Below are 10,508 nucleotides of genomic sequence, written 5' to 3' on the forward strand. Positions count from 1 at the left end.
TGTTATATTATAAGATGGAGTGTGAGGAATTGCTCGAACAATTGTTGGTACCTGGGGGTGTGGGGGTCTCCCCCACTGATGATAAGCGAGAGAAACTGGTGGCGTTGGCTGTTGGCGGCAAAGCCAAACATTACTTTGGAGACTACACTCCGGATAAAATTCACAAAATGTCAGCCGAAGAAATCGATAAGCTGTACGCTAGATACGAGTCCCGGCTCGGAGCAGAAATGACAAAGACAATAGGATCGGCTATGACCCAGATATACAGCGGTATTGTGTCATACTTCCTTCCCATTCCACCAGAGCGCCGACTTTACCTGTGGGAGGACCTCGAGAAAGACCCTTTTATCGAACACGCCGTGAGCTCTATCAGCTGCGAGCTGTACCACAAATATGGCATGTTGTTGGCTCCAGTGACGGCGGCGATTATCACGGCAAAGCATTGCCAATTTGAGAGAAAAAATAATAATAATAGTATAGATGGATGCTGCACAGGAGACCCCTCCCGAGGTGAGGGAAGTGACCCCTTCACAGGAACCAGTGGGGGAAGTGACCCCTTCACAGGAACCCCCAACAGTAACCAGGCAGAAGAATCCTAAGAGAGTAGCTGCCGGTAAAAAAGGTGGTGTAACCAACATAAAATTATCAACCCCCGACTGTTGTTGGCTGTAGGCGCTGCCGTGGTTATAACATGGTTATACGTGGGGGTACCCTCCCACAGTGAGGTGGTACCCCCCAACAGTGAGGTGGTACCCTCCACTGTCGACCCGCATATCATGTTATAATTTAAATATTTTTATATCATATACATAATGTCTGAGGGGAAAACGTTCGTCAACGACGCATACCACGCCACAGTGGTCGCCAGTCTAGCCGTAGGGTACGCTCGGTTGACTAAAATGGTGCTTAAACAACCAACTATCAAGCTAGATTTCAACCTGCAGGATATGGGTATGCTCATAATGAACCTTGGTATGGCGATGGCCACAAAAGACATCCTAGTAAAACAAGGGATAATACCTGAAAATATAATGAAATAAATATAGGATGGCCACGATAGCTATGATGGTCGGTGGGGCGGTAGTGAATGCCCTTGCATTTTCCGGGAGTAATTTCCTCTTTTCGAAACTACGAGATGACCACGCGGCTGAAATACAGGAAGAAAGGAAGCGGCACAATCTCGCTACTGAGAACTTACAAAAGGCACAGGCCGAGTACGCTAAAAAACGCCTCCAGAGGATCGATTTTATTAACGAACAACTCCAGCGTGAAAACCATGCCGTTCAAACATTCAACGATGTCGATGAAGCAATGAAAGAATACTACCTACTAACTGGTAAACGATTGGAACCGCTCAATAAACCCACACTCGCTCAGTACTACACACCATCCAAGGGACAAATGGATCGTGAACTGGGCTTCATAGTGTTGGGTATAGCAGCTACTGCGTTGGTTGCGAAGCAATTAAACTAAATACCCATATAAGTAAACATGAGACCCGCTCCATACCGATGCGAATACATACTTATGGGGAAGACCGAGGCCTGTGGTAGGAAATGCAGGAATCAGGGGTTCTGTTGTTTCCATATGGGAAGTCCTAACTACACGTGTTCTGTGTGTGGTATCGGGGTTAAAGGGCACTACTGTCTATGTAAAGCTCACGGAGCGAACGTAGTCAGACATCAACTCATCTACGAGAATAAAAAGGGCTACATAAAAGAACGTAGGCGACTGCTCAAGATAGACTCCAATTAGACATTGGTTCTCTTAGGTGTAAACTATGACTACTGTACGCGAGCTTAAGCATATCGCAAAACAGAGAGGTGTGACCGGGTATTCTCGAATGCGGAAGTCAGCATTGTTGAGATTACTAGGTTTAGAAGCTCAAGCGAAACAGCTTGGATACACGGGTACACATGATACCTCGCTGAAAGAAGACTTACGAGAATTGGTCCGAATATTGGACGAAAATCCTCACCTAGTTTTGATTGGCGGCTCTCTTAATACCAAATAAAATATTTACAATACTATATCCAACAGTGCGAGTACTGGATTCACTATATTTTTTATCAACTCCCTTTACTGTGACCCAATTAGACATTGGTTCTCTTAGGTGTAAACACTATGACTACTGTACGCGAGCTTAAGCGGGTCGCAAAACAGAGAGGTGTGACCGGGTATTCTCGAATGCGGAAGTCAGCATTGTTGAGATTACTAGGTTTAGAAGCCCCTACAGTAAAACAATTAAAAGCTCAAGCAAAACAGCTTGGATACACGGGTTATTCAAACCTGGGGAGAGCCGGGTTAGTCGAATTGTTATCACATGCCCCCGTAGCACGTCCCACTGTAAAACAACTGAAAGCCGAGGCACACGATTTGGGTTTAGGCGGGTATTCCCGTATGAGGAAACCACAACTTTTAGAATTATTACGACAGAATAGAGCTATTGACCTACAGTTCATGCGCACTGAGCACGCTGTAGGCAACTATTTGAGAGGTTGGCACATGCACGTTGATAGAAACATAGACATTACAGATATCAAGCCTCTGATAGCTGATAAGGTCAACCAGGAACTAAATAACCTAGGAAGTATCAAGTTTCAGATCACAGTGAAAATGTCGCTCGATAAGCAGGTTGGGGACCTCACTGAGTATGTTCAGCCTTACTTCCGAGGTAAACAAGAGGTCGTCACACATACAGAGACCATTGACACATCAATCGATACCAGTTTTCAGCAGATACGAGAATACCTAGAACGCTACACACACTTGGGGTCCGGGTGGGCTGTAGATAAAATCGATAATGTCTATCTAGACATAGCTAACTACGTGCCATTCAGAGGCGGGTCATACCTAGCCTTGCCCCCCTACTATAGGAACAAACATGCCATAGTAAACGTTAAGAATAGAGGAAACGATTGCCTGAGGTTAGCTATCAGGTCAGCCTTATTTCCAGCTGACACTCATTCAGATAGGCTTTCTAGCTATCCCCAAGACGATGGGCTCAACTGGGATGGTATAGATGAACCCACCCCCATATCCCAGATCACTAAAGTAGAAAAACAGAATAATCTGGCTATAAATATCTTTGGGCACGAAGGTAACACAACAATAGTACACAGGGTCAGCGGGGTGAAGGATCGCCAAGTTATCAATATATTCATGATCCAGCGAGGTGACAAGTATCACTACACATGGATAAAACACTTTAGCAGGCTGTTGTATGACCAATCGGCACACAGAGGAAAGACCCACTTCTGTGAACGATGCCTACATGGCTTCACACGAGCTGATTTATTAGAATCCCACCGGGAGGATTGTCAAGGTGTGGGGCAGACAGCCATACGAGTCGACATGCCTAAGGAAGGTGATAATATCCTAAAATTCGGTAACCACAAGAACCAAATGTCTGTGCCTTATATCATATACGCCGACTTCGAAGCCTTGGTGGTGGGGGATTCCCCCACACCCCCCAGTGGTGCCGCCGGCGAGGTTCCCAGTGGTAGCTTTACCCACAAAACACAAGAGCATAAAGCCTGTGGGTTTGGATACATTGTCGTCCGTTGTGACGAGGAAACGAAAGCTCCGGTAGTGTATAGGGCCCTGACGCGGCTGAAAGGTTTCTAAAGTGTTTGCAGGAGGAAGAAAAAATTATTAGGAATGCATTGTATAGAATCGCTCCCATGCGTATGACCCGAGTCGACAGGCTAGCTCACGCTAGTAGCACTACCTGTCACGTGTGTGACTCACCACTTAACGGTGATTCGGTGAGAGATCACTGCCACATAACTGGTAAGTATAGAGGCGCCGCTCACAGCGCGTGCAACCTCAAGCTTAAAATCAACCCTAAGACAATAAACATCCCCGTTGTCTTTCACAACTTGAGAGGGTACGACTCACACTTGATCATGCAGGCCATCGCGAAAATCGATGGTAATATAACGTGCATCCCCAACAACATGGAGAGATACATCTCCTTCAGCTTAAAAGGACTTAGGTTCATTGACTCGTTTCAGTTCCTCCTGTCGTCACTCGACAGTCTGGTCAAGGCCAACAATACCTTCCCTATCACCGATCGATACACAGACGCCGAGACTAGACCCCTGCTTATGAGGAAGGGTGTGTACCCCTATGAGTACATGGATAGTTGGGTCAAGTTCACCGAGACCAGACTACCCCCTATTGACTGCTTTTATAGCAAGCTGAATGAGGCGTCCGTCTCACGAGATGATTACTCGCACGCGACTAACGTATGGAATAAACTGGGTTGTAAGAACCTGGGTGATTATCACGACCTGTACTTGAGGACAGATGTACTGCTGTTAGCCGACGTGTTTGAGACGTTTAGGCGGACGTGTTTCAAGCAGTATAAACTCGACCCCGCATGGTATTACACCAGCCCAGGTCTGTCGTGGGACGCCTTGCTTAAAAAGACCGGAGTTAATTTGGAATTGCTCACAGATTACGACATGCACCTATTCATTGAGAAAGGCTTGCGAGGTGGGATTTCCATGGCATCCAAACGATACGCGAAAGCAAATAATCAATACGTGAAAGGTTACGATCCTAACAAGCCAACCAATCACATTCTCTACCTCGACGCAAACAACCTGTACGGCTGGGCCATGAGTCAGTATCTACCTACAGGGGGATTCGAATGGGTACCCCACGTTGATGTTATGGGGGTTGCACCAGATTCGAACAAAGGGTATATCCTCGAGGTTGACTTAGAGTATACCAAGGAATTACACACATCACACAACAGCTACCCCCTGGCCCCCGAACGTATGAGGGTTAACCCAGACTGGATGTCTGAGTACCAACATAACTTGTTAGGTGGGCGTGTGACAGACGTTGAAAAACTCGTTCCTAACTTAATGAATAAGACCAAGTACATCGTTCACTATCGCAACCTACAGCTGTACCTGTCGTTGGGTATGAGGCTGACCAAAATACACAGGGTGCTCATGTTCGACCAGAGCCCATGGATGGAGCCCTACATCAGAATGAACACAGACCTACGAAAAAAAAGCCACCAGTGATTTTGAGAAAAATCTCTACAAGCTCATGAACAACTCGGTGTTTGGTAAGACTATGGAGAACCTGAGGAAACGCGTGACCGTGAAGCTGGTTCGGTCGAGTGAGGAAGACAAGCTCAGGAGATTGATAGTCAGTCCGGCATTCAACCGTAGTAAGATATTCACAGACAACCTGGTTGCCCTACACATGAAGAAAAGCCACATAAAATTCAACCGGCCTGTTTACGTGGGGATGAGCATCCTCAATTTATCCAAACACCTGATGTACGACTTTTACTACAACGAGCTCAAGAAACAGTACGGCGACAGGTGTGAAGTGCTGTACACTGACACGGATTCCCTGCTGTTAGAAATTCGAACCGAGGACGTGTACGAGGACATGAAAAAACACCTCGATTTATACGACACCAGCGACTACCCTAAGACCCATGCCATACACAGTACGGTAAATAAAAAGGTCCTAGGTAAGATGAAGGACGAGTGTGCTGGCACGCCCATAGCCGAGTACATAGGTTTGAGACCTAAGATGTACTCCATACTGAAAGCCGACAATAGTGAGATCCGGAAGGCTAAGGGGGTTAAGAAGTATGTGGTGAAACAACACATCAAACACGCCAGATTCAAGGAAGCCCTGTTCAAGACCCGTACCTTTAGGCATAAAATGAACACACTTAGAAGTGATGGACATAAGATATACGGACTGACTATAAACAAGACGTCCCTGTCGCCTATGGACACGAAACGTTGGATAGCTATTGATGGGATAAACACATACGCGTATGGACATGAAAAAATTTGAGGCTATTTACTACAGCCCGCGTGGGTACTGGAAAGGAGCTAGCGCAGTAGAGAAGCTAGCTAAAATAGCGCGAGTACCCCCGGAGGAAGCCAAAGCGTGGCTTGAAAAACAAGCCCTGTGGCAGATCTATTTGCCGGCACCACGCTACGTGCCTAGAAGGAGGTTCGGTATTAACATACCTAATAGCGTTCACCAGGCAGACCTACTGTTCCTAACCCACGACAAGAGGTACAAGTATGCCTTAACCGTAGTGGACGTAGCCAGTCGTTACAAGGAAGCCGAACCCTTGACCACGAAAGATTCGGCCCAGGTAGCCAGAGGATTCGAACGCATATACAAACGCAGCCCGCTGACGTGGCCAACAGAGCTGCAAGTTGACCCCGGACGGGAGTTCATGGGTGCCGTGTCACAACTGCTAGCCAAACACGATACAAAGGTCAGGCGTGGCACGGCCAGAGCCCATCGCAGCCAAGCCATAGTTGAGAGATTTAATAGGACTTTGGCTGAGCGCTTGTTCGGCCATCAGTATGCTAGGGAGATGGTCACCCGTGGAAAACGATCGACTGAATGGGTCACGAGGTTACCCAAGGTGGTGTCGGCAATCAACCATGAAGTCACCCGTCTCACCGGTAAGAAACCGGCAGACGCTATCAAACTAAAATCAATAGTTGCAGAGTCGGCCGCTCCATTGCGTGGGAAGGAGAAACAGATACCAGATAGGGCCCTAGTGAGGTATCTATACCAGCCGGGGGAACACGAGGGTGATAGCCGTAAGCGGGCCACCGATCCTATATGGTCAGTCAAAACTTACAACATAGATAAAGTGGATATGAAAGCCGACGAACCTAACTTATACTACTTGAGGGATGGGCCGGGTAGGGGGTTTGTAAGAGAAGAATTATTGATCGTACCGTACGGCACAGTGTTACCTCCTACCAACACACGTTAATAGTAGGGGTAATAGTAGCAAGAGCTAAGGGCCCAACCAAAGCCTTATTTAGTAAATAAGGCGTTGTAGAGACTTTTTTTGAAAGTGGTCCAGAACCCCCATTCCCTATACTACTTCATATATGGGATGCACATTTGTGTGTGGGGCGTAAAGCCCAGTTTAATATTTATTTATCTTGGAGAGAGCACTGTAAAACACAATTTTTTCAACAACTTTGAATTTTGCCTTACATGTTTGCTTAACAACTAAGACATCAAAAAATGTGTAATCAAATTTTCAGTAAGGTGCACTGAAAGACAAGGAAACTTTATCATTCATATATGGATTGGGTACTGATGTAAACTGCTTTACAGAAACCATTATCTAGCCTCATGTGAGAATGTCGAGTTTTGATTGGTCCACATGACTCTGATAAAATACCATGTACATCCATCACGATCTGTCAGCGGGAGTATAAAAGTCGTGTACTCCCACTACGAAAGTCATATCACCCCACTACGCCTCGGTGACGACGCGAAGTGAGAAAAGCGTGCATCGACAAGCCTTTTAAGTAAGGCATGGTGCAATGAGGTCAAACGATCAGCTGGTGTCAACATGGCAGCAAGTCGATTCGATGCGTGTTGTTTTGTTTTGATTTAGTGAAAACATTCAGCTATATAAATGCGTTATCACATCATGTCTCAGGAAATACGGGGTTTTATCAGTCCCCGTTGTATTTCCTTCGACACGATGTGATAACTTATAATACAGTCTCTATAAGATCTCTGCCCTTTGGCTAAAATATTCAGCTAATAACACAGATCAGTTTCTGTTACAGAAGACCCCTAGCCTCAGAGTCTAATGAACAACTGGATGAAGATAATACAAGTGTGACCCCGTCAACCTTTGTCGCCACCCGTGCTCACACTGCCAGCTATGGCCCCTATTTTGTAGCTTTAGCTCCTCCTGAAAACGGCAGTGCATATGACCCCTCCTTCTACCGCAAACAGAGTGACGTGGACAGGGGGTATATTCACTTCGAGAATGCCAGTATTAAACTTGCATAGGCAGGACTGTTTCTCCACACTTTGCAGTTTCATATCTGACATTGTGGAACAATGCAAGACTGTAGTTGACTGCCCATCATCAGACATGACGAAGCCACCATGAGGCTGAAAGACTGTGTAAGCTAGCCAAGATGATACTTTTTTCCTACATGCTGCACCAAAGCATGCATCACTGTGATTGATGTAAATAGGCTTTCATTCTCAGTGACAGCCAGAAAACAACATAATCACTATCACAGATGAATAATGTCTGCTCCATACAAGCTCAGTTTGGAATGTATGCCATGTTTTGGGTTCTTTGAGTCAGTATGCCTTAAACGTGATGTTGAGAGGTGATGTGATAGATATGGCCAAGCGATGATGTAACAAGGTGTCTGAAAAACTTTATAGTGGGATATTGTATTGATATGGTGGGATTTTACACTGAGGTTGGACCTGCTCATTAGAAACATTATATGGTGTGAATTCATCATTCCTACTGAGGGTGCCTCCCTTGACATGCCAGGATCCTCTGTTTGTGGGTCACAGACTTGCCAATATCAATTTGCCAATGGTATAAGGTTTCTGAGCACACTTCTGTTTGTGGATTTCACTTAAGTACCAAACCTTGACCTGCATTACTTCAAAAGTGTTACCTCACATTTGTCTGATATGATAACACAGTACTAAACACTGTTGAAAGGAGCATTATACCTACCTGTCTTTCGCCTCTGAACAGACATGTTGTACATAGTTGACAATCCACAAATAACTTCACACAGGTAAACACATTCACACTCAGAAATTTGAAGGTCAAGGTTTCTGTATTGACAAGTTTAGTTTACATACAGTACAATGGCATAATGTTTATATGCTTGGTATGAAGGTGACAGTACACCCCTATTTGCATTCATCATCTGAACACAGTAGGGACAGGTGTGGGCCTTGAGACAGGTAACTTGCACCTGTCGTCATGTCCCTCTCACCTGTGGATGGGGCTGCTGGGAGGGCCCGCTTTGACTGCTCAGACATAGGTACCAGGAATGTTGTGAACGGATACTTGTGTTGTAACATACACATTTTTTCACAACAGCAACTTTATGTCTGAAAATACAATTACTGTGTACATTTTGTAATGTTTGGCTTTTAATCACACACTTCCTTTTCTTACATATGGCTATTCGGTAAAGTGAATTCAAGAATATTTACTAACAAATCCTATGGATAATGGATAGTTTCAGTCATGAAGGGCATCACCTTTAGGATATTCATTTGCATAATTTTGGAATGTTGACATGGTTGTTCTACAATATATATATTGCCTTGAAGAAGATAATTGTAGATGCAGAGATGGCAATGTTCTATGAATCCACAGAGGTAAATGCAAATCAATTGATGCTGAACCCTGTTCCGGGTTAATGATAATATTTAAAATATCTTCAGTAGATCACTAATCATTTATACTCATTGCATTATATATATATTGTATGTGTGTAACTCTAATGTATATGGGCTGGAGGCCTTTTGTACAATAAACATCTCTGAGTTTGACTTGACAGTACATGTAATTCCATATGTAATATTAATGCATTGATGAGACGTAAAAAGGTTAGTGTATTATGTTGATAAAATGTGGACAGAAAGGTAAGCTGAAAGCAGTTGATATATGAAAGAAATGAAAACAAGTGTCTGTAAATAATATTCCATTTGAATATATATTCAGTAATTATTTCATATGTAACGTTTTGTTGAGGAAGATTAAAGAAACTAGTAAATATCCAGAGATCTGTGAAGAAATCCTTGATAATGCATTTGAAACAGATTGTTATGGAAATTTTACATGGTCAGCAATTGTGTATATCTTTCAAAACAAATAGGTTTGTAGTCGAAACAGGATTCAACATGACATCTGAAGGGAGACGGGTATGACCAAGCCAGTAAAGGGACATAACTTTAGCAAGTACTCAAAGGATTGGGAGTTAAAGGGTGATAAGTCCAACAATTCTTCTGAAGATTAACAGTGCTGTGAAATACTTTTAGGGCATTGATATTGAAAAAGAGACATTTCAGGATGCGTGATGAAATAGCTGGCATCAAACTTGCATTTTACAAATTAGTCCTTTGTAAAAAAGTTTTAGAAGTCAGTCAGCAATGATTTGTTTACTAAAGGTAGAATTATTATGGTTTTCAGAATACTTTTGCCCTGTTATTGTCACAGCCATGCTTATGAATATGTATGTAGTGCCCATTGTTTACTCTCTGTACAAATGGTTTTGTGTTCAATTCATTTCAGTATGAAACACTTGTAAGAAATATCAGCATAAAACTTCACAGAATAGTGAATGTACAGACACGGCATTTCCATAAAATATTTATTTTTCCATGCATATGCATTGTGTTGTTCCTCTGTGTGTATCTAAACTCTGTGTTGAAAGTAGTATTTAGGTGTTGAAAGTAGTATTTAGATAAGACATATTTTATCCAATGAAATGAATAATGAATCATTTATCCTTACAAGAATATCAGGGGTTCTGTTTATATTTAAACCTAATTCATCAAGAGAATATGCATACATAATGAAATAGTGATTCTATGTATGTACAACATCCCTGATACAATGCTGTATGATAATACTGTCCCTCTCAAGAAACTACCTGTCACACTCACAAATGCACACACAGTGGCAGCTCAGGTAA

General features: G+C 43.7%; 1 protein-coding gene across 1 annotated transcript in view; it reads left to right on the top strand.

Moving 5' to 3' along the window:
* The window catches only part of LOC137284017 (uncharacterized), a 132,435-nt gene extending 122,238 nt beyond the window's left edge, over window positions 1-10,197 (top strand). The window contains exon 74 of the mRNA XM_067815679.1: window positions 7,605-10,197. Coding sequence (XP_067671780.1) covers window positions 7,605-7,833 — 229 coding nt within the window. The 3' untranslated portion in view covers window positions 7,834-10,197. The remainder of the gene's footprint in view (window positions 1-7,604) is intronic.
* Window positions 10,198-10,508: the final 311 nt, after the last annotated feature.

This window comes from Haliotis asinina, chromosome 5 (genome assembly GCF_037392515.1).
Source record: "Haliotis asinina isolate JCU_RB_2024 chromosome 5, JCU_Hal_asi_v2, whole genome shotgun sequence".
Classification (NCBI taxonomy): domain Eukaryota; kingdom Metazoa; phylum Mollusca; class Gastropoda; order Lepetellida; family Haliotidae; genus Haliotis; species Haliotis asinina.